Below are 25,271 nucleotides of genomic sequence, written 5' to 3'. Positions count from 1 at the left end.
ATATACAGTTCCTTGAAAGAAGGAAAAGTTCCAGAAGATTGGAAAAAAGCAAATATAGTACCTATATATAAATGAGGAAATAAAGAAGACCCTACCAACTATAGACCAGTCTCTCTAACAAGTACAATAGCAAAAATTTGTGAAAGAATTGTCAAAAGTAGATGGGTAAAATATTTAGAAAAAATCAACGTGCTAAATCCAAGGCAATTTGGATTCAGACAAGGATGATCATGCATCACCAATTTAATATTTTTCTATTCAAGGCTAATAGATATAATACAAGAGAGAGATGGATGGGCTGATTGTGCATTTCTAGACCTAAAAAAAGATTTTGACAAAGTACCACATAAGAAGTTGCTTAAGAAATTAGAAACTGAAGGAGGAATACAGGGCAAACTGCTTAACTGGATGGAAGACTTTTTGCAAGAAAGAAAAATGAGAGTAGTGATAAAAGACCAACACTCAAATTGGGATGAAGTAATAAGCGGTGTTCCACAAGGAACAGTTCTGGCCCCAATAGTGTTTGCTATATATATTAATGATATGGATGAAGGAATTGAAAGCTATATGAGCTTCTTTGCAGATGATGCAAAACTACTGAAAAAAGTGAACACGGAAGGAGATTGTGAATCACTACAGAGTGATCTAAATAAAGTCTGGGAATGGAGTAGGAAGTGGGAGATGGAGTTCAATACAAAGAAGTGTAGTATAATGGAATTTGGAAAAAGCAAAAACAGAATAACAGGATCATATAAATTGGGAGAAGGAATAAAAAAAGTAGAAAATGAGAAGGACCTGGGAGTCATTGTTATGAATAATATGTCACCTGAGAAACATATAAATAAGATTTTTGGAGAAACCTATAATTTAACCCCTTCCATACGGTGCCGCACACGTAGGCGTCATGGACTTAGATCTCGGTGGCAGCAGCCAATGCCAGCCGTACGACGTGTCGTAATAATACTCGCATCATAAAATATAGTCACCGCTTATATTGATCGTTCTCTCTTCACCCGTGAATTCTGATAACCATAGAAAATGCGATTACAAAAGAATTAGAAAGAATGTCATTATGGAGGGGCGACTACAATATATATAATCAAGACGCCGATATGGCAGCCTCGCGAATACACTCGCTCCCCATGACGCCTACGTGTGCGGCACCGTATGGAAGGGGTTAATAAGAACAATCAAAGTTGCATTTACATACCTGGATGAAGAAATGGTGAAGAAAATTCTAATCACCCTGATAAGACCAAGATTGGAATATGCAGCAACGATATGGTCACCAGGTACAAAAAAATGTATAAAAAAACTTGAAAGAATACAAAGAGCAATTACAAAACTGGCACCAACACTCTCAAAACTATCATATGAAGAGAGACTAGCAAAACTTGAACTACAGACACTAGAGCAAAGAAGAGAGAGAGGAGATTTGATAGCTATTTACAGAATCATGAAAGGCATAAAAATTACTGATAGAGAGAATCTGATAAAATGGGATGATAGAAATACAAGAGGACATGAAAAGAAAATAAAAAAAGACAGCTATAGAAGAGATCTGAAAAAGAACAGCTTTCCTCACAGAGTAATAGACAGTTGGAACAAGTTAGATGAGAAAGTGGTGTGTGCAAAAACAATACATGAATTTAAAAATAGTTTAGATAAAATGAGATATGAAGACGGGGCACCATGAGCATAGCTCCTTTTCCCGTAAAATACAACTAGGTAAATACACACACATACATACGCCACATACACACACATATACATACGCCACATACACACACATATACATACGCCACATACACACACATATACATACGCCACATACACACACACACGTGTATATGCCACATACACACACATATATACGCCACATACACATATGCATATACACCACATACACACACATGTATATATGCACAAACACATACATATGCCACATACATACACCACATACACGTGCACACACACACACACAGCTTTCCTCACAGAGTAATAGACATTTGGGACAAGTTAGATGAGAAAGTAGTGTGTGCAAAAACAATACATGAATTTAAAAATAGTTTAGATAAAATGAGATATAAAGACGGGACACCACGAGCATAGCTCCCCTTCCCATAAAATACAACTAGGTAAATACACCTACACATACATACGGTCCTCGGTATTTAATATGGAAAGTCAGCATATGCGGATTTGGTCATACGCGGTAATTTCAGGAACCTAATCCCCGCGTTATTTGAGGGACTCCTGTACTTCATATGATTATAGAACATACAATGACGCAATGGATACAAGAGAAGATGAGGTATAGAAATGAGGAAGAACCATCGAGACTGCACCTAATAATCACATCAGAACATGAAATAGTGGACATGATTGAATATAAGACACTAATAAGTAAAAATTACCACATATTGGTTGAACTGGAACTAAATGAGGAAAAATACATGGAAAAAACAAAAAATAAAGAAAGGGAAGTTTGATGTATGGATTTTTTTTTTTTTTTTAAATAAGTGAATTCTTTCAAAAAGCAGACTGGGAAAGGATGCATGAGGAGGAAACAACAGTAGAAGAGAAATGGAAAATTCTGATAACAATTCATAAGGAGTGGAAAAGTATGTTCCAAGACAAAAACAAGAAAAAGGATATGTAAAGTGTTGGTACAACAAAAGATGTAGCGAGTTAAAAGACAAAAGGGATAAAGCTTGGATAAAATGGAAGAAAGACAAAAGACCTGAAAATGGAAAATATACACTAGTTATAGAAATCAATATGTATAAGTGTGCAGAGAAGAAAAGAGAAAATATGAAAAAGATGTCATACAAAAATATAAAGATCAACCAAAACTATTTTATAGATTTGTCAACAACAAACTGAAAAACAAGCAACAATTAGTGAAACTACAACACGGAGGAATAGAATACACAGAGAAAATAGAAATGGCAGAAATTATGAGGGAGAACATACAACTGAGAGATGACGAGTGGGAGGGGAAAGTCCCCCACTATGAAAGAGGTAGAAGTAACAAAGAATGAAATATGAATCACTTGAGAAATCTCGATGTCAGAAAATTGCATGGTCCAGATGAAATGGCAAACTGGATTTTGAGAGAATGCAGGGACAAACTAACAGACAAAATACATAGTCTAATAAGCAGTTCACTGAAGGAAGGAAAAGTTCCAAAAGATTGGAAAAGGGCAAATATAGTACCAATATATAAGGGGGGAAACAAAGAAGACCCTACAAACTATAGACTGGTCTCTCTTACAAGTATGGTAGCTAAAATCTGTGAAAGAATTATCAAAATTAGATGGGTAAAGCATTTGGAAAAAACAATGTACTAAATCTGAGGCAGTTTGGATTTAGACAAGAAAGATCATGTGTCACAAACCTGATGTGTTTCTATTCAAGACAAATAGATATAATACAGGAGAGATGGATGGGCTGATTGGGCATTTCAAGACCTGAAAAAAGTTTTTATTAAGGTGCCACATAAGAAATTACTAAAGAAATTAGAAACTGTAGGAGGAATACAGGGCAAATTACTGAAGTGGATGGAAGACTTCTTGCATGAAAGGAAAATGAGAGTGGAGATAAGAGACAAACATTCTAATTGGGATTAAGTGATTAGTGAAGTTCCACATGAAACAGTTTTGTCCCCAATAATATTTGCTATATATATTAATGATGTGGATGAAGGAATTGAAAGTTATATGAGCTTCTTCGCAGATGATGCAAAAATGTTGAAAAAAGTGAACACCGAAGAAGATTGAGAATCGCTGTAAAGCGATCTCAATAAAGTATGTGAATGGAGTAGGAAGTGGGAGATTGAATTCAACATTAAGAAGTGTAGTATAATAGTGGACAGGATTGAATATAAGACACCAATAAGTAAAAGTGACCACATATTAGTTGAACTGGAACTACATGAGGAAAAATACATGGAAAAAAATGAACAATACTGAAAGTGAAGTTTGATGTATGGAAAAACAAATTTTGATCAAATAATGGAATTCTTTCAAAAAGCAGACTGGGAAAAGATACACAAGGAGGAAACAACAGTAGAAGAGAAATGGAATATTTTAACAAAAATTTATAACATACATACATACATACATATACCAAGGCTTTTTCCCCCTTACAAGGGAGGTAGCCAAAAAGGGAAAGGCATAAAAACACTCCCACCCATTTCATCCCTACATACACTCCACACCCCTCCCACCCTCCCTCTCATCTGAGCACCTCCTGGATGACGGGTCATCCCTGCACCCTGCCCACCGCCCTGGGTCAGAAGCAGTGTCGCAAGACACAGCACATCCACAGCAAGGCCGCTTCATTTAATCGGCGACCCCCCCTCTCCGTCCCCCCTTGCATATAAGGAGAGGACGGGGAGAAAATCCCTTCGGGCTGCGTCAAAATTTACTCACACATACTACCCCACCCCCCACCCCCCTGCCCATTTCTCCTCATGCAATCACAACATCATCCATATACAACCATTCTCCACTCACCCCTGTCTTCCGTCCTCTCCCTTCCTTCCTCAACAGACATTCCCCTCTTCCCCAAAGCCCCCTTCACCCCATCCATCCACCTCATCCTAGGACGTCCCCTCATGTTCACTCCCTCCACATCTGCCTTCCATACCTCTTTTACTAGTCTTTCTTCACTCATTCTTTCCATGTGTCCAAACCATCCTAATATTCTTTCATCAACCCTATCTCCCAAATCCTTTTTCACCCCTGTTCTCCTCCTCACCTCCTCATTTCTCACTCTATCCAGCCTAGTAACCCCCACCATACTTCTCAGACACCTCATCTCAAACACATTCAAACTCCTTCTCTCTTCTTCTCTTATGTTCCACGTTTCTGCCCCATACAGTGCTGTTGGCACAATCACTCCTTCATACAGTCTCCTCTTCGCATCCATTCCCAAATGTCTATTCCTCATTACACTCTTTAATCCACCAAGGCATTTACTCGCTTCTCTCAATCTACATTCTACCTCCACCTTCACTCCACCTTTTCCTGCTACACTTGCACCCAAGTATCTAAAACTATCCACTTCCTCCAGTCGCTCTCCCTTAATGTTCACTTCCAGTCTACTGCCACCTTCACCCCTTGTACATCTCATCACCTTACTTTTACCTACATTTATCTTTAGCTTTCTTCTATCACATACTCTCCCAAACTCTGCCACCAGCTTCCTCAATCCCTCCTCTGACCCTGCCACAAGCGCAGTGTCGTCCGCAAACAACAGCTGGCTCACCTCCCACTTTTCTCCATTTTCTTTAACCATCTCCAATCTCTGACCCACTACCCTAGCATTCACCTCTCGCACCACCCCATCCATGTATAAGTTGAACAGCCAGGGCGACATAACGCATCCTTGACGAAGTCCCACCTTTACTTCAAACCACTCACTCTCTCCATTTCCAATCCTAACACATGCTCTACTACTCACATAAAAACTCTTGACAGCTCCCAAAAGCTTTCCTCCTATCCCATAAATCTGCATAACCTCCCACAGTGCCTTTCTGTCTACCCTATCATAAGCCTTTTCCAGATCCATAAAAGCCCAAAAAACATCCTTCCCCTTTCCTATAGCTTTCTCACATATCTGTCTTACCACAAAGATCTGATCTACACAACCTCTACCCGTCCTAAATCCACACTGTTCCTCACCAATTACTCCTTCTGTTCCTCTCCTAATCCTCTCAATTAAGATTCTCCCATAAGCCTTCCCTACTACACTCAACAGGCTAATCCCTCTGAAACTACTACATTCACACTTGTCCCCTTTTCCCTTGTAAAGAGGAACTATACAGGCACTACTCCAGTCCTCCGGTACTCTACCCTCTCTCCAGCAAACATTAAATAATCTCACCAACCAGTCCACCATCACTGAACCTCCCTTTTTCAGACATTCTGCATGACATCCATCCAGACCAGGTGCCTTACCTGCTTTCATCATCTTTACAACTGCCTTCACCTCATCCTTCCTTATTTCTCCTCCATTCTCCTCACTCATCCCTCTCATTTTCTTCGCATTTCCCACTGCAGCTATCTTTCCTTCCCTATCCTCCTTCACATTTAGCAACTCCCTAAAATATTCTGCCCATCTTCCCCTTACTGCCATCTCTTCCATTATCATCTCTCCATCTGTACCTTTTACCTTTTCTTCTCTACTTGATTCGCCTCCTCTTCCTCTCTTTATTTCTTTCCAAAACATCTTTTTATTACTTTCAAAATTTTCTGTCATACTCCTACCCCATTTCACATCTGCTCTCCTCTTTGCCTCCTTTACCTTTTGCTTTACTTCTCTTTTCTTTTCTTTGTACGTCTCATATGACTCCCCCGTCCTCTTTTGTAACCAATCTGTGAATGCTCGCTTCTTCTCTTCTACAACCTTCTTTGTTTCCTCATCCCACCATTCACTACCCTTTCTTCTATTTCCCCCTGTCCTTCTTGTTCCACACACCATCCTTGCACACTTTAAGACTCCCTCCTTGAACCATCCCCATTCCTCCTCCACACCCATCTCTGCTCCATCCTTTACTCTCTCCCACTCCTCCTTCAGCTTCTTTTCGTACTCCTTCTCCTTTTTCTTTTCATTCAAGGAGTTCACTCTAACAACCTCCCTACCTTTTGTCCCTTTCCTCTTTCTCCATCTATCCTCCACTCTCAGCTTACCTTCCACCAAAAAATGATCTGATATTCCCCCACCCTCTCCCCTTAGCACATGTACATCCTTAACTCTTCCTATCATAATCCTATTTACCACTACATAATCCATTAGCGCTCTATCTACCACCCTTCCCTCCACCATCCTCTCCCATGTGTACTTATGCTTAACTTTCTTCCGAAACACTGTATTTGCTATCATCAACTCTCTTTCTAGACACATTTCCACCATCAACTCTCCACTATGATTCTTTCCTGGAACTCCACACTTCCCAACCACTCCATCGATTGGACCATTTCCTACCCTAGCATTAAGGTCTCCCAGTACTATTACATTGACATTTCTTCCTAAACCCTCTATGCACTCATTTAAATCTATAAAGGAGTGGAAAAGAATATTCCAAGACAAAAACAAGAAAAAGGGTATGTAAAGTGTTGGTACAACAAAAGATGTAGTGAGTTAAAAGCTTGGATAAAATGGAAAAAAGACATAAGACCTGAAAATGGAAAATATATACTAGTTATAGAAATCAATATGTACAAGTGCGCAGAGAAGAAAAGAGAAAATACGAAAAAGATGTCACAGAAAAATGTAAAGATCAACCAAAACTATATTATAGATTTGTAAACAACAAACTGAAAAACAAACAAGAATTAGTGAAACTATGACAACGAGGAATTGAATACACAGAGGAAATAGAAATGAGAGAAATTATGAACAAGCATTTTAAATCAGTGTTTACAAGGGAGAACATACAACTTAGAGATGTCAAGTGGGAGGAGAAAGTCCCCCCTATGAAAGAGATAGAAGTAACAAGGAAAGAAATAATGAATTAGTTGAGTAACCTCGATGTCAGAAAATCGCATGGTCCAGATGAAATGGCAAACTGGATTTTGAAAGAATGCAGGAACAAACTAACAGACAAAATACATAGTCTAATAAACAGTTCATTGAAAGAAGGAAAAGTTCCAGAAGATTGGAAAAGAGCAAATATAGTACCAATATATAAAGGGGAAGACCCTATTAACTATAGACCAGTCTCTCTTACAAGTACAGTAGCTAAAATTTGTGAAAGAATTATCAAAATTAGATTGGTAAGGCATTTGGAAAAAACAACGTACTAAATCCAAGGCAATTTGGATTTAGACAAGGATGATCATGCATCACAAACTTGATGTATTTCTATTCAAGACTAATAGATATAATACAAGAAAGAGATGGATGGGCTGATTGTGCATTTCTAGAACTGAAAAAAGCTTTTGATAAGGTGCCACATAAGAAATTAGAAACTGCAGGAGGAATACAGGGCAAACTACTTGAGTGGATGGAAGACTTTTTGCATGAAAGGAAAATGAGAGTGGTGATAAGAGACAAAAATTCCAATTGGGATGAGGTGATTAGTAGGAATGGTTTTGGCCCCAATAGTGTTATATATATATATATAAATATATATATATATATATATATATATATATATATATATATATACATACATATATATATATATATATATATTAATGATATGGATGAAGGAACTGAAAGTTATATGAGCTTCTTTGCAGATGATGCAAAAATGTTGAAAAAAGTGAACACCAAAGAAGATTGTAAGTCACTGGATAGTGATCTCAATAAAGTATGGGAATGGAGTAGGAAGTGGGAGATGGAATTCAACATTAAGAAGTGTAGTATAATGGAATTTGGAAGAAGCAAAAAAAGAATAGTGGGATCATACACATTGGGAGAGGAAGAAATTATAAAAGTGGAAAACGAGAAGGACCTAGGAGTCATTATTATGAATAATATGTGCCCTGAGAAACATATAAACAAAATTTTTGGGGAAACTTATAATTTAATAAGATCAATCAAAGTGGCATGTACATACTTGGATGAAGAAATGGTGAAGAAAATACTAGTCACTTTGATAACACCAAAATTAGAGTATGCTGCGACGACATGGTCACCAAGTACAAAAAAAATATATAACAAAACTTGAAAGAATACAAAGAGCAATTACAAAGTTGGCACCAATGCTATCAGAATTAGCATATGAGGAAAGGCTGACAAAACTTGAGCTACAGCCATTGGAACAAAGAAGAGAGAAAGGAGACTTGACAACTATTTATAGAATCATGAAAGGCATGGAAATTATTGATAGAGAGGATCTAATAAAATGGGATGGAAGAAATACAAAAGGAAACAGAAAGAAAAAAAAAAAAAAAGACAATAATAGAAGAGACCTGAAAAAGAACAGCTTTCCCCACAGGATAATAGACATATGGAACAAGTTGGATGAAAATGTGGTGTGTGCATAAACAATACACGAATTTAAGAACAGGCTAGACAAAATGAGATCAGGAGACGGGACACCATGAGCATAGCTCCCCTTCCTGTAAAATATAACTAGGTAAATACACACAAAAGAGAAAGTGACAAATATATATATATTTTTAGTAGAACCCTTTGGTGGGGGAAAAGAATACTGCCATCAAGTCTTCCCACTTGAGTCATATGAGGCAACAAAAAAATGGGACAGGGATAGGACTAGGAATCCTTCTCCCTGTAGCCCCAAAGGGGACATTCCTAAAAAAAAGTAAAGACATAAGAGGGTCTAGGAGTTTTCCAACCAGTACCCAAAGGTTTGGATCTTTTAATGTGCACGGATGTGGTACAGATGAGAATAAAAGGGAAGAGATAGGCAGTATCTTTGTGAGAAGAAAGATGTGTTGGCTTTGAGTGAAACTAGGTTGAGAGGGAGGGGCAAGCGTGAGTTTGGGAGTGTAGTTGGGAGGTTCTCAGGAGTGAAGAGAGAACGAGGGAGAGAAGGGGTGACTATGCTAGTAAGTGAAGAGATAGGTAAGTGTGCAGTAGAGTGGAAGGAGGTTTCTTCAAGGTTAATGTGGATGAAGGTGAAACTGGGAAGGGAGATGTGGGTTTTTGTAAGTATATATGGGCCTGGTAGTGAGAAGAGTGTAGAAAAAAGGGGTACATCGAGAGATTAGGGAAAAATGTCAATGTAGTGGTATTGGGAGACCTTAATGCTAGGGTGGAAAATGAACCAATAGACAAAGTGGTTGGGAAGTGTGGATTTCCAGGAAAAACTGTAGGGGAGTTGATGGTGATGTATCTAGAGAGTTGATGATAGCAAATACAGTGTTTAGTAAGAAAGTCAAGCATAAGTACACATGGGAGGGGGTGATGGATGGAAGGGTGGTAGATAGAGCGTTAATGGGCTATATAGTGATAATCAGGAGTATAGTAGGAAGAGTTAAGGATGTACATGTTTTAAGGGGAGAGAGTGGGGGAATATCAGACTATTTTCTGGTGGAAGGTAAGTTGAGAGTGGAGAATAGGTGGAGAAAGAGAAGGACAGAAGGTAGGGAGGTACTTAGAATGAACTGCTTAAATGAGAAAAGAAAAGAAGTATAAGAAGCTGAGAGAGGGGTGGGAGGGAGTGAAAGATAAAATAGAACTAGGAGTGGAGGAGGAATGGGGATGGTTCAAGGAAGGAGTTATAAGGTGTGCAAAGATCAAGGAGGATGGGAGGAAATAGAAGGAAGGGTAGTGAAGAAGGGTGTAGAAGAGAAGAAGCAAGCTTTCATAGGCTGGTTACAAATTAGGATGAGGGAATCATATGAGAGGTGCAAAGAAAAGAAAAGAGAAGCAAAGCATAAGATAAAGGAGGAAAAGAGGAGAGCAGATGTGAAATGGGGTAAGAGTATGACAGAAATTTTTTAAAGTAATAAAAAGATGTTTTGGAAAGAAATTAAGAGGAAAAGGAGGCGAATCAAGTAGAGAAAAGGTAAAATGTGCAGATGGAGAGATGATAATGGAAGAGAAGGCAGTGAGAGGAAGGTGGGCAGAGTATTTTAGGGAGTTGCTAAATGTGAAGGAGGATAGGGAGGGAAAGGTAGTTGCAGTGGGAAATGCAAAGAAAATGACCGTGATGAGTGAGGAAAATGGAGGAGAAATAAGGAAAGATGAAGTGAAGGCAGTTGTTAAGATGAGAGCAGGTAAGGCACATGGGTTGGATGGATGTCATGCAGAATGTCTGAAATAAGGAGATACAGTGATGGTGTACTGGCTGGTGAGATTATTTAATGTGTGTTTAAGAGAGGATAGAGTGTTGGAGGACTGGAGGAGTACCTGTATAGTTCCACTTTACATGGGAAAAGGGGACAAGTGTGAGTGTATATTTTCAGAGGGATCAGATTAAGTGTAGTTGGGAAGGCTTATGGGAGGGTCTTGATTGAGAGGATTAGGAGAGGAACAGAGGGAGTAATTGGTGAGGAACAGTGTGGGTTTAGTACAGGTAGGGGTTATGTAGATCAGATTTTTGTGGTAAGACAGATATGTGAGAAAGCTATAGGAAAAGGTAAGGATATATTTTGGGCTTTTATGGATTTGGAAAAGGCTTATGACAGGGTAGACAGGAAGGCACTGTGGGAGGTATTGCAGATATCGCTTGTTTGCGAAAACGTCGTCATAACTCAAAAAACTGAATTTTTGAGTTATCTATACAGACATATTCATCTTCAAACACGGATTTTTTTGGTATCAGTGTCATATCTGTAGCTCAAAAATTGACCGCTAGGGAGTGCTAAATGTCCCAACGACATAACCTTACATGTTCCAACTTGTTCCAACAAATATTTTAGACTTAGTAAAGATTATGATTGTTTCAACTTCTATAAACTTTAGAGGCGTATTTGATGCTCCAAAAAATGTTCCACCTATGGTGTTTGAGGGCTTTTTATAATATTGAGAGCGTTTTGAAACTTTAAAATGCCTCTCCTGAAAAATTCGATATTTTGAGTTATGACGACGTTTTCGCAAACAAGCGATATATGGGATGGGAGGAAAGCTTTCAAGAGTAGACAAATGTTTTTATGAGAGTTGTAGAGCTTGTGTTAGGATTAGAAATGGAGAGAGTGAATGGTTTGAGGTAAAGGTGGGACTTTGTTAGGGATGTGTTATGTCACCCTGGCTGTTCAACTTATACATGGATGGGGTGGTGCGAGAGGTAAAGTCAAGGGTAGTGGGTCAGGGACTGGAGACATTTAAAGAAAATGAAGAAAAGTGGGAGATAATCCAGCTGTTGTTTGTTGAGGACACTGTGTTTGTAGCAGGATTAGAGGAAGGATTGAGGAAGTTAGTGTCAGTTTGAGAAGGTGTGTGAAAGAAGGAAGTTGAAAATGAATGTGGGTAAAAGTAAGATGATGAGATGTACAAGGGGAGAAAGTGGCAGTAGACTGGAAGTGAGTATTAAGGGAGAGAGACTGGAGGAAGTGGATAGTTTTAGATACTTGGGTGCGAATGTGGCAGGAAAGGGAGGAATGAAGGTGGAGGTAGAATGTAGATTGAGAGAAGCAAGTAAATGCCTTGGGGGATTAAAAAGTGTAATGAGAAATAGACTTTTGGGAATGGATGCTAAGAGGAGATTGTATGAAGGAGTGATTGTGCCAACAGCACTGTATGGGGCAGAAACATGGAACATAAAAGAGGAAGAGAGGAGGAGTTTGAATGTGTTTGAGATGAGGTGCCTGAGAAATATGATAGGGGTTACTAGGCTGGATAGAGTGAGAAATGAGGAGTTAAGAAGGAGAATGGGAATGGTAAAGGAGTTGGTGAAAGAGTATTTGGGATGGCTTGGACACATGGAAAGAATGAGTGAAGAATGATTAGTAAAAGAGGTGTGGAAGGCAGAGGTGGAAGGAGTGAACCTAAGGGGGCAACCTAGGATGAGAAGGATGGATGGGGTAAAAGGGGCATTGGGAAAGAGGGGAATGTCTGTTGAGGAAGGATGGGAGAGGATGGGTTGTGTATGGATGATGCTGTGATGCATGAGGGGGAGTGGGTGGGGGATGGGGGTATATAAAGAGATGAGTACATGTAACAGTTCACTGTTAAAATAATGCTACAGACTCCCAGAAAGAAAATCTGAGAAATGTTTCCTCTCAAAGATGACAAGAAGTCAACACTTCCCCCTGCATCCCAAAGGGGTTAAGAAACATAATCTTTCTTTCCATCTGCTACATTTTCAAAAGCTTATGAATGTGAACAACAAGTCAGTCAATTAAATACCATTGTCTTCTGCTGCAGGTGACCTGCAGTCCTTCAGACAATCACCCACATCCAATGGTTCAGTCCATAGCTTACTCAGTTAAGAAATTTGTAGAATTGTCTAGAAGTAATAGGTAATCCATTGTGCCTTCAGGTCAGCACCCAATATTAAAAAGAGTATTAACACACAACTGGCCAGGAAACAGACATCAATTGCTCCATGTGCATCCACTACACAGAAGACACAGAGTACCTGTAACTATAATATCCTAAACTCACTCCTTTTAGACTGTCTAACTATACAGCTAGTGGCTCCTTCCCCCTTAGGGGAAGTAGCCAGCCAAGGGACCCATCTCACATCCATCCATCACCCATTTTCCCTTTTATCTGCGAGTTATGGGCTGACTCAGGGACCGTGGCTAGTTTCCTAGGGCCTGTGGGGTCTCCTGTTTGTAAGAAGTGAAACAATGGATCAACTGATTGTGGGAGCCAAATAAGAGAAAGGGAAGGCAAAGTTTAAATATGACAAAAAGACTCTCATACAATCTACACAACTACACTAATACTGTCAATAAATATGTGGAACAAACATCAGGTTACACCTGAGCTTGAACAGGTGTTGAATGAGTAGATTTGTTGATAAAACAATGACACCAGCATTCACACATATTAAGTATGTATGAAAGGTGGGAATGGGCAGACTCACTTTTTGTTAAAAAGAGAAAAAATTGGCAATACATAAATACATATACCAATGGCTTTTTCCCTCTTACAAGGGAGGTAGCAAAAAAAAAAAAAAAAAAAAAAAAAAAAGAGGATAAAATCCATTCCCTCCCCACATACCCACTCCCATTCACCCACCTCCCTCCCTCTTATAATGGCTCCTCCTGGATGACAGGTCATCCCTGCATCTCGCCCACTGCCCTAGAATGGCAATACAACAAATAAAATTGTAAATTAAGTAAATAAGATTTAAAACATACTTGAAATCATATGGAGGATTTTCTTCATTTTGTTTCTTCAGAGTGGTCTGCTCTTCATCCATATTTTTGTCAACAAAAGTCATTGATATGTTTTTCCTCGGGGCTGCTGCAGGCATTTCTGCAAGAAAAATAAAATGCAAACACTTCTTCTTCCACTTTTTTGGGATTCTCAAGTACATACATACATATACCAAGGCTTTTTCCCCCTTACAAGGGAGGTAGCCAAAAAGGAATAGGAACAAAAATCATTCCCCCCCCATTCCATCCCTGAATACACTCCACACACCTCCACCCTCCCTCTCATCTTAGCACCTCCTGGATGACGGGTCATCCCTGCACCTTGTCCACTGCTCTGGGTCAGAAGCAGTGTCGCAAGACACAGCACATCCACAGCAAGGCCGCTTCATTAAATTGTCAACCCCCCCCCTCTTGCATAGAAGGGGAAGACAGGGAGAAATCCCTTTGGGCTGCATCAAATTTTGCTCACACATACTACCTCACCCACCATCCCCCCGCCCATTCCACCTCATGCATCACAACATCATTCATATACAACCATTCTCCATTCACCCGTCTTCTGCCCTCTCCCGTCCTTCCTCAACAGACATTCCCCTCTTCCTCAAAGCCCCCTTCACCCCATCCATCCACCTCATCCTAGGACGTCCCCTCATGTTCACTCCCTCCACATCTGCCTTCCATACCTCTTTTACTAGTCTTTCTTCACTCATTCTTTCCATGTGTCCAAACCATCCTAATACTCTTTCATCAACCCTATCTCCCAACTCCCTTTCCACCCCTGTTCTCCTCCTCACCTCCTCATTTCTCACTCTATCTTGCCTAGTAAGCCCCATCATACTTCTCAGACACCTCATCTCAAACACATTCAAACTCCTTCTCTCTTCCTCTCTTATGTTCCATGTTTCTGCCCCATACAGTGCTGTTGGCACAATCACTCCTTCATACTATAGAAATGAGTATGTTAATGTGAGAAGAGAGGAGAAAAGGAACCATGAGAAGGATATTATAGACAAATGCAAAGAGCAACCCAAACTATTCTATCGGTATGTGAATGGTAAACTTAAAAACAAACAGGAATTGGTGAAACTATGCCAAGGAAACATAGAATACACAGAAGATTTAGAGATGGCCGAAGTCATGAACAATCACTTTAAATCTGTTTTCACCAGAGAGAAAATACCGAATTGTGACATAGACAAAAACAAGAAATCTCCCCTCATGAATGAGTTTACAGCATCACTAAAGGAAATATCAGAACATTTATCAAGGCTGGATGTCAGAAAATCACATGGCCCGGACGGTATTGCAAATTGGATTCTAAAGGAGTGCAAAGAAGAACTAACAGACAAAATACACATCTTAATAAACAGCTCACTCAAAGAAGGAAAGATACCCGAGGACTGGAAAAACGCTAACATTGTACCAATACACAAAGGAGGAAACAAAGAAGAACCCACCAACTATAGGCCAGTATCACTAACAAGCACCATTGCCAAAATTTGTGAGAAAATAATCAAGAATAGATGGGTAAAACATCTGGAAGACAATGACATATTAAACCCAAGACAATTCGGATTCAGACAAGGAAGATCATGCTCCACAAACTTAATATGCTTTTACTCAAGACTAATAGACATAGTGCAAGAAAGAAATGGATGGGCTGATTGTGCATTCCTAGACTTGCAAAAAGCCTTTGACAAAGTACCACACAGAAAACTACTAAAAAAACTGGAACACATAGGAGGAATACAGGGAAACCTACTAAACTGGATAGAGGACTTTCTGACTGGTAGAAAGATGAGAGTAGTGCTCAGAGAAAAATATTCAGACTGGAAAGAGGTGATCAGTGGAGTACCGCAAGGATCTGTGCTGGCACCAATAATGTTTGCTATCTATATGAATGACATGGATGAGGACGTGAACTGCTACATGAGCTTCTTTGCCGATGACGCCAAACTGCTAAGGAAAATAGAAACTGATGAGGACTGTGAAGCACTGCAAGAAGACCTAAATAGGGTATGGAACTGGAGTCAGAAATGGGAAGTGGACTTTAATACTAAGAAGTGTAGCATAATGGAGTTTGGAAAAAGCAAAAACAGAATATCAGGAAAATATACAATTGGAACCAAAGAAGTAAAGAAAGTAGGATCCGAAAAAGATTTGGGAGTAATTATCACGAACGACTTGTCCTATGATATACAGATTAACAAAATTGTCGGGGAGACTTACAATTTGCTAAGATCAATAAAAGTGGCGTTTACATACTTGGACGAAGACATGATGAAAAAAATATTGGTTACATTGATAAGGCCTAGATTAGAGTATGCAGCGACATTGTGGTCCCCCAGTACCAAAAAGAATATAAAGAAAATAGAAAGAATCCAAAGAGCAGCTACAAAAATGGCACCTGCACTTGCAAACCTATCATACGAAGAGAGATTGGCTAAACTGGAGTTACCGACACTGGAGCAAAGAAGAGAGAGAGGTGACCTATTGACCATCTACAGAATCATGAAAGGCACAGAGGTACTCGATAGTGAGAACTTACTTAACTGGGACAAAAGAAACACAAGAGGACATGGAAAGAAAATAAAAAAACATAGCTATAGAAGAGAACTGAAGAAAAACAGTTTTCCTCATAGAGTTTTGGACACTTGGAACAAACTGGACAATGAAATAGTATGCGCAAAAACCATTCATGAGTTTAAAAACAAACTAGACACTGCAAGATACAAAGGCGGGACAACACGAGCATAGCTCCCCTTCCCGCAAAATACAACTAGGTAAATACAACTAGGTAAAAAGGTAAAATACAGTCTCCTCTTAGCATCCATTCTCAAATGTCTATTCCTCATTACACTTTTTAATCCACCAAGGCATTTACTTACTTCTCTCAATCTACATTCTACCTCTACCTTCACTCCACCTTTTCCTGCCACATTTGCACCCAAGTATCTAAAACTATCTACTTCCTCCAGTCGCTCTCCCTTAATGCTCACTTCCAGTCTACTGCCACTTTCACCCCTTGTACATCTCATCACCTTACTTTTACCTACATTTATCTTCAGCTTTCTTCTATCACAAACTCTCCCAAACTCTGTCACCAACTTCCTCAATCCCTCCTCTGATCCTGCCACAAGCGCAGTGTCGTCTGTAAACAACAGCTGGCTCACCTCCCACTTTTCTCCATTTTCTTTAATCATCTCCAATCCCTGAAACACTACCCTTGCATTTACCTCTCGCACCACCCCATCCATGTATAAGTAGAACAGCCAGGGCGACATAATGCATCCTTGACGAAGTCCCACCTTTACCTCAAACCATTCACTCTCTCCATTTCTAATCCTGACACAAGCTCTACTGCTCTCATAAAAACTCTTGACAGCTCCTAGAAGCTTTCCTCCTATCCCGTAAATCCGCAAAACCTCCCACAGTGCCCTTCTGTCTACCCTGTCATAAGCCTTTGCCAGATCCATAAAAGCCTAATAAACATCCTTCCCCTTTCCTATAGCTTTCTCACATATCTGTCTTACCACAAAAATCTTATCTACACAACCTCTATCCATCCTAAATCCACACTGTTCCTCACCAATTACTCCCTCTGTTCCCCTCCTAATCCTCTCAATCAAGGTCCTCCCATAAGCCTTCCCAACTACACTTAACAAGCTAATCCCTCTGAAACTACTACATTCACACTTGTCCCCTTTTCCCTTGTAAAGTGGAACTATACAGGCATTCCTCCAGTCCTTCGGCACTCTACCCTCTCTCCAGCAAACATTAAATAACCTCACCAGCCAGTCCACCATCACTGTACCTCCTTTTTTTTTAGACATTCTGCATGGCATCCATCCAGACCAGGTGCCTTACCTGCTTTCATCATCTTAACAACTGCCTTCACTTCATCCTTCCTTATTTCTCCATTTTCCTCGCTCATCACGGTCATTTTCTTAGCATTTCCCACTGCTGCTATCTTTCCCTCTCTATCCTCCTCACATTTAGCAACTCCCTAAAATATTCTGCCCATCTTCCCCTTACTGCCTTCTCTTCCATTATCATCTCTCTATCTGCACCTTTTACCTTTTCTTCTCTATTTGATTCACCTCCTCTTCCTCTCTTAATTTCTTTCCAAAACATCTTTTTATTACTTTCAATATTTTCTGTCATAATCTTACCCCATTTCACATCTGCTCTCCTCTTTGCCTCCTTTACCTTTTGCTTTACTTCTCTTTTCTTTTCTTTGTACCTCTCATATGACTCCCTCTTCCTATTTTGTAACCAAACTATGAAAGCTCGCTTCTTCTCTTCTACAACCTTCTTTGTTTCCTCATCCCACCATTCACTACCCTTCCTTCTATTTCCTCCTGTCCTTCTTGTTCCACACACCACCTTTGCACACTTTGTGACTTCCTCCTTGAACCATCCCCATTCCTCCTCCACACCTAGCTCTACTCTATCCTTCACTCCCTCCCACTCCTCCTTCAGCTTCTTCTTGTATTCCTTCTCCTTTTCCTTTTCATTTAAAGAGTTCACTCTAAGCACCTCCCTACCTTTTGTCCCTTTCCTCTTTCTCCATCTATCCTCCACTCTCAACTTACCTTCCACCAAAAAATGATCTGATATTCTCCCACCCTCTCCCCTTAGCACATGTACATCCTTAACTCTTCCTATCATAATCCTATTGAATAAATATTCACTTAGAAATTTCTTGGGCTTCTAAATTTTGTAGAAAATATGCTTATGAATCAATAATCAAATGCTTATGTTTCCCAAAACTTTAGGACTGTTCAGTTATTGTAACTTCTTTTGCATTACCATAAAATGGTATTACATAAATTTGATGATGATTTGGTTTAACATCACAAACTCCCCCCTATCAGGGGGCTAGGATGGTTACCATTATAGAGGGCCTTTTAGTGTAGAATTTAATTAACCATGCCCTTGGTCCAACTCACTGGTGGGAGAGTTTAATCTGCTGTCACCACATACATATACAAACATATATTAAAAAGTAAATTAAAAAATAACCAAATGAATGAAAACAAGTAGGTCATTAATTTCTGTGACATTTACAAAATGCTTACCTTTATGAGTCATATGTGAAGTGCTTTGCTTTGGAAGAACTTCCATCTCTGACATACTGTCCCAGTCAGACCCAGAGTCCTCATCTTTAATAAATTTGCCCTTCATTTTGCTACACAATCTGTCAACTGCATGTGAACCAGATGTAGATTTCTTTATTTATATACAAAGTCAATGCATCCAAGATCAACCAAATGATAAAGTTTCAAATACTGTATATATATATCTAATACACTATGGTTTATGATCCATAAGTCTATAGTAAGTGATGTAAAACAATTTCTCATGTATCTTCAGTTACTATTTATCTATATAAGAATTCAGTAGTCTTCATGCATGATATTGAACAGTGAAATTAATAAGAAATTACCTGATCAATACTTTGTCATAGCAAGTCAACTTTCAACTATGGTTACCAACACCATATACATTATATTTGTACCACCATATGAAGTCCATCATTACAAATATTCCTGAACTTAATGTTCACTGCATAGCATTCTTCACTTCTCAAAGCCTTTACCAGTTCTGAACCTGAAATTGTAGGATTGAATACATTTCATTATAAATAATAATAATTGTGGCCTCACCTCTCACTGACAGGAAACTCACAACACTTGGTCCCTCTCATAGATCTCTTTGGAAAGAAATTGATTGTTGTTTGTGCTGTTTTAGTGAGAAACAGTTTCTATGTCACCTGCTCATTGTTGTAGGAGGGGAGCAGTCACTGGTTGCTTGCTCTCCTTAGGTGCAAGGGTGGAGGAAATATAGCTAAAGCTGATTGAGATTTTCAACCCAGTCCAGACACCTAGTCTTGGCTCTTTGGAGCTCCACCACCACATGAAAGTGAGAAGGTTCACATTTTGAAAATGGTTGGAAGAGAAATAAAATTACCCAGCTTTATTTTAGTCAATAAACATGAAAAGAAAAATGTGAAAGACTAAAATAGTTATAAAAATAGATCAACCTTTAAACAATGGCAATTTAACTTCTGGAAGGGTGGTGAGCTAAACACAGAACAGTTGGAGTTCTATTCACTGATGTTTCATCCTTACCAGGATATTCTCAAAGTACATACAATCTCAGAAAATGAACAGCTTATATAATTCATCCTTGCTGTGTTCCCCTCCCTCCATACCCTCATCTGTTTTCAATGGAGGGAGAAGAACACGGCAAGAATGAATTATATAAGCTGTTCATTTTCTGAGATTGCATGTGCTTTGAGAATGTCCTGATAAGGATGAAATGTCAGTGAATAAAACTCCAACTGTTCTCTGTGTTTAGCTCACCGCTCTTCCACTCATTTGTCTTCTATACTTCAATTTGACTCGTGTGGATTTTCTTTTTACAGCCGTCAAACAATTTTATGGAGTACTAACAAAGTTCCTCATGTGCATTCTAAATAACATCTAGTTGCCTGAATTGAACAGATATATTTTGGAGAAATGGCAGTCAGAAACTTTGGTATTTTTTTTAGAATTGCACAGCTATGCGATAAAAGAAAATTAAATAATAATTTTATAAATCATAATACATCAACATAATATACATTATTCTTGGCAGAAATAAATGATAGAAACAGATGCTAAAAGCTATAAACAAAATTGTGTAGACTCCTTTAGATGTCATCTTTGTTGTGATAAATTCGGAGGTCAGAGACGCCAATGGCCTGATGACCTCTAGAATTATAGGTACATAACTAAATGCAGGTTAGGTTAGGTAGGCAGGTTTGGTTAGGTTAGGTAGGAAGGTTAGGTTAGGTAAGTTAGGTTGGGTTAGAATATACGAATATAGCATACTTTAATTTCTTCGACCTCCAGCTCTAACAAAACAAACATGGCATCTCAAGTAGTCAAAGCAGCTATGTTTGTTTGTTAATAGCTTTTAGCAACTGTTTCTATTATTGATTTCCACCAAGAATAATGTATATTATGTTGATGTATTATAATTTACAAGATTATTATTTAATTTTCTATTACTATATTGCGTAGTTGTGCACTTCTAAAAATTTACCATTAAAATGTCTCCAAAATATATCTCACTATCTGGAATCTTCAAGTATTTATCAGCTCTTACCATGATACAACAAAGCTCATGTTCTTTACTAAGTCAACACCTACTGAATCTATATACTGAATCTAAGTCAACAACACTGAATCTATATTGCGCTGATTGATGTATATAAATTATCTACACTTGTAGGGACTCATCTCGGTTTCAATCAATCATTTAATTTATGGTTTTCGATTAGAATAGTGAAGTACATGGAGGATAAGTCTACGGTAAACTTACTACGGTAAATATAACAAAAGAAAAAATTGAAAGGTGTATAGACAAACTCAAAGTTAATAAAACACCAGGGCCTGACGGTTGGCATCCAAGAATCTTAAAGGAAATGAAAAATGAGATTGTTGTTCCATTAGGAATTATTTTCAAGAAATCAATCATATCCAGAGATGTCCCAAGAGAATGGAAGCTAGGTAACGTTACTCCCATATTCAAAAAAGGTGACAAAAAGAAGCCAAATAACTACAGGCCTATAAGTTTGACTTCAATTGTAGGAAAAATGATGGAAACTATTATCAGAGATACTATCAAACATCATTTAGAAAGTAACTGTTTGATAAATGATAGACAGCATGGTTTCAGACGGAAACGTTCTTGCGTGACTAACTTACTCGAATTCTACAACACAGTTATCTTGAATTATGACAAAAGAAACAATATAGATTTAGTATATCTAGACTTTGCAAAAGCTTTTGATACCGTCCCCCACGAAAGACTACTTACTAAATTAGCTTTACACGGAATAAGTGGTAGCCTATTAAGTTGGACTAGTAATTGGTTGAATGATAAAAAACAGAGAGCTGTTTTAAATGGAAAAACTTCTGGATGGAAAAATGTTACAAGTGGAGTTCCACAAGGTTCCGTTCTCTGGCCACTTCTTTTAATAGTATATGTAAATGATATAGACCATGGACTAAAATCTATTGTTTCCAAATTTGCTGATGATAAAAAAACTGTGCGGAATGGCAAGTGATCACTTAAACCAATTAGATATTCAAGAAGATTTAGATAAATTACAGCAATGGTCTGAAAAGTGGTTAATGAAATTTAACACAAGTAAATGCAAGGTAATGCACATAGGTAAAAATGATAGTATGATTACAAGTTATTTGGAAATTCGTTAATAAAAGTGGATAGTGAAAAGGATCTCAGTGTAATTATCAGTAACGATTTGAAATCATCCAAGCCGCAGTGTATTTCAGCCTCTGAGAAAGCAAATAAGGTTCTAGGACTGATTGTGCGATCTTTTGATTTCAAAAGTCCATCTCTCATTAACAAGCTATATAAATTGTTAGTTCATCCACATTTGGAATATGCTGTTTCCGTATGGTCACTGAATCTCATTAAAGACATTGACAGAATGGAAAAAGTACAATGGCAAGCTACAAAACTGATTCCAAATATCAAAAATAAATCATATGAAAATTGACTAAAACATATGAATCTGTTTTCCTTAAAAAACGCATAGACTCAGAGGTAACTTGATACAGGTCTTTAAGATTTTAAAGGGAATTGACAACATCAAAAGTGACAAAAATTTTACACTGAATGAGAATCTGACAAGAAACAATGGTCTCAAACTGTTTGGAAATAGATTGAATTTGGAAGTGGGTAGAAACAACTTCGCCAACCATAGAGTTAATGAATGGAATAAACTTCCTACAGAGGCAGTGCAATGTAGCTCATTTTGAAGCTTTAAGAATCATTTAGATAAACACCTAAGCAAGATGCTGTAATGACTATCATTTATTTTACATTATTTATTTATTTTGTTATCATTTGTCCATTTGTTTATTATTATTTGCTTGATTCACATTTATTATTAGTTATGTCCATTTATTATTATTTACTATTTACCTGTTTATTATCTAACTATACCTATGCATTTATTTTATCTATTATTTACATAATTATAGTTTTTATTTATTCATCTATTTGTTTATCATTATTATGATTTTTTTTGCATCTGACCTAGATATGGACCAAAAGGTCTCCTGTCGGCATGCTCCACCTTTGTAATCCTTTGACAACCAGCTATTCAATGACAACCAGCATGGCTTCAGAAAAGGAAGATCCTGCTTATCAAAGCTTCTAGCTCATCATGATTGGCTCCTACACAACCTAACTGAAGGGAAGAATGTAAATGTAGTGTTCCTTGGTTTTGGAAAGGCCTTTAATAAGGTGGACTATGGCATACTGTTACACAAACTCAAGGACCTTGGCATCACAGGGAAATTGGGTGTGTGGATTCATGCATTTTTCACAGGACGCCTACAGACAGTCTCGGTAGGAGGGACCAAATCACAAAAAGCACAAGTGATCAGCGGTGTACCTCAAGGCTCTGTATTGGGCCCACTCCTATTTCTGATCTATATGGGGAACATAAATGAGGGAGTGAATGGCTCTAGCCTCCTCATTTGCTGCTGACACCGGTTTGAGCTTACTAATCATGAGTACTGAACATGTACCTAACCTCCAGAGAGATCTAGATACTGTCTATGCCTGGGCCTCAAGAAATAATATGGTCTTCAATGAAGAAAAGTTTGAAATACTGTGACATGGCCAACATCAAGAAATAAAAACTAACACAAAACTACTCACAGAAGGAGGCCATGAAATCAGCACACTACAGACCGCCAAATGCCTGGGGGTACATCTGGGAGAAGACTGCACCTTTTATTACCACATAACTGAAATGGTGAGAAGAGCAAGAGGGATGACAGGTTGGGTACTCAGAACCTCTACCAAGGAACCCACAATAATGTTGACCCCTTGGAACACCTTGACACAGCCACTCTTAGACTACTGTAGCCAGCTGTGGTCCCCTCACAAACGGGGAGAAATTCAGTAGCTGGAGGCTGTCCAACAGTCTTACACCAGGCAAATCAGAGGAATGGGGGATTTAAACTACTGGGAATGTCTAAAAAATTTGGGGCTCTACTCTCAACAACGAAGAAGAGACCAGTATCATGCCATCCACTTGTGGAAGGTGATTGAAGGAAAGGTACCTAATCCAGCACCCCATTCCCTGCAGCCTTCCAGCACTGAAAGATCAGGGAGGAAAATAATAAGAAAAACAACAACAACTAGAGCTCCTGAAAGGATCAAAACCCTGCTAGTGAATAGCCTGAGCCATGAGGGTCCAAAGATCTTTAATGCCCTCCCAAGGGATATAAGAGATATCACCAACTGTACAGTAGACAGACTCAAGGCTGGACTGGATAAGTTCCTATCAGCAGTACCTGATGAACCACCTCACACCTGTACCAGACTACACTAACACTGCTAAATGATTGTCAGCAATTAACAAACACCATACCAGACCAGGTGGCCTTAAAGGAATTGGACGCCAGGAATGGTAACAGTGGCGGATCGCCGTGGCTGTGAAGAGGTCTTCTAGACATCTCCAAGTAAATCCAAGTAAGCAAGTAACTAAGATTTTCCTTTAGACTTCCACAACTTTTCAAAAATAAGTTACATTTTGAACATGGATATAAAACTATTCAGATTATTATTTCAATCATTGAATATGAAAAGAAAAAAATGAAAGGTTAGACCTACCATAATAATCAGCTTAGAATAAACAGGTGTGTCTCTAATTACTCATCAATTGCAGTGCATTTCCTACTGCGTGTCACCCCTGTTTGTAAATACGCGACGCACGTAACCATGGCAACAGTCAAACACTCGACTGCACTTTATGGACAAGCTGAATATGATGAACTCTGTTATAAATAAACATATATGATTTATTATGTTCGTTTGAAAAAATACATGGACACATATTTCATTTCAAAATAGTTTTGAGAGTAAACGTAATGACGAATGTTGGGTTCTGCGGAAAGTTTCGAACGAGAATATTACATTTCAAAATAATTATCACAAAAAATACTGTAACTTTTTACCTTCATTGCAACCAATACTGGCCAAATCAATGACACAGATATGATAGTTTAAGAAAGAGAATCAAAATCGTATCAGATGTTATAACTACATGCAAGTGCATAAAATTACAAGTGGCGGAAAATTCAAAATTGGAGAGACAAATCCCATTCAGTCGAATAATTATAGGTCATTTGGCTCAACTCGATTGAAATGTATTTCACATGAACTATTGAATAGTCGACAGGGTTAATATTCTTAGCAAATATAAAAACACAAACTGATGTGAAAATGAAAATACAGTAAATTCGTGTAGCCTACACTCTACAGTGATATTCACCCATCAAAACGTACTTGGGAGCAAGGTCTAAATATATAGGTCAGACCGTTTGAAATCTTCTGCGCAGCTTCTGACGTCATTTGGCTGAGTCCATTTTCTCTTTGTGATACACTGAAGAAAACTGTGAAACGCCAAGGAAGACAGGAACTATA

General features: G+C 38.5%; 1 protein-coding gene across 6 annotated transcripts in view; it reads right to left on the bottom strand.

Moving 5' to 3' along the window:
* LOC143019500 (uncharacterized) overlaps nucleotides 1–24,569 on the bottom strand; it is an 81,320-nt gene extending 56,751 nt beyond the window's left edge. For 5 of the 6 annotated variants that reach the window (XM_076175146.1, XM_076175149.1, XM_076175150.1 and 2 more), the window contains exons 1-5: nucleotides 24,459–24,569; nucleotides 23,499–23,587; nucleotides 19,201–19,364; nucleotides 18,833–18,958; nucleotides 13,734–13,851 (exon numbers count right to left, since the gene is read on the bottom strand). In XM_076175146.1, the coding sequence (XP_076031261.1) occupies nucleotides 13,734–13,851; nucleotides 18,833–18,938 (224 nt within the window). In that variant the 5' untranslated portion in view covers nucleotides 18,939–18,958; nucleotides 19,201–19,364; nucleotides 23,499–23,587; nucleotides 24,459–24,569. The remainder of the gene's footprint in view (nucleotides 1–13,733; nucleotides 13,852–18,832; nucleotides 18,959–19,200; nucleotides 19,365–23,498; nucleotides 23,588–24,458) is intronic. The other variant, XM_076175147.1, reaches the window with a different exon arrangement.
* Between the last annotated feature and the right edge of the window lie 702 nt (nucleotides 24,570–25,271).

Source organism: Oratosquilla oratoria, chromosome 37 (genome assembly GCF_046742065.1).
Source record: "Oratosquilla oratoria isolate Oo_2021 chromosome 37, ASM4674206v1, whole genome shotgun sequence".
Classification (NCBI taxonomy): Eukaryota; Metazoa; Arthropoda; class Malacostraca; order Stomatopoda; family Squillidae; genus Oratosquilla; species Oratosquilla oratoria.
This window is presented reverse-complemented; position numbering and strand designations above follow the sequence as displayed.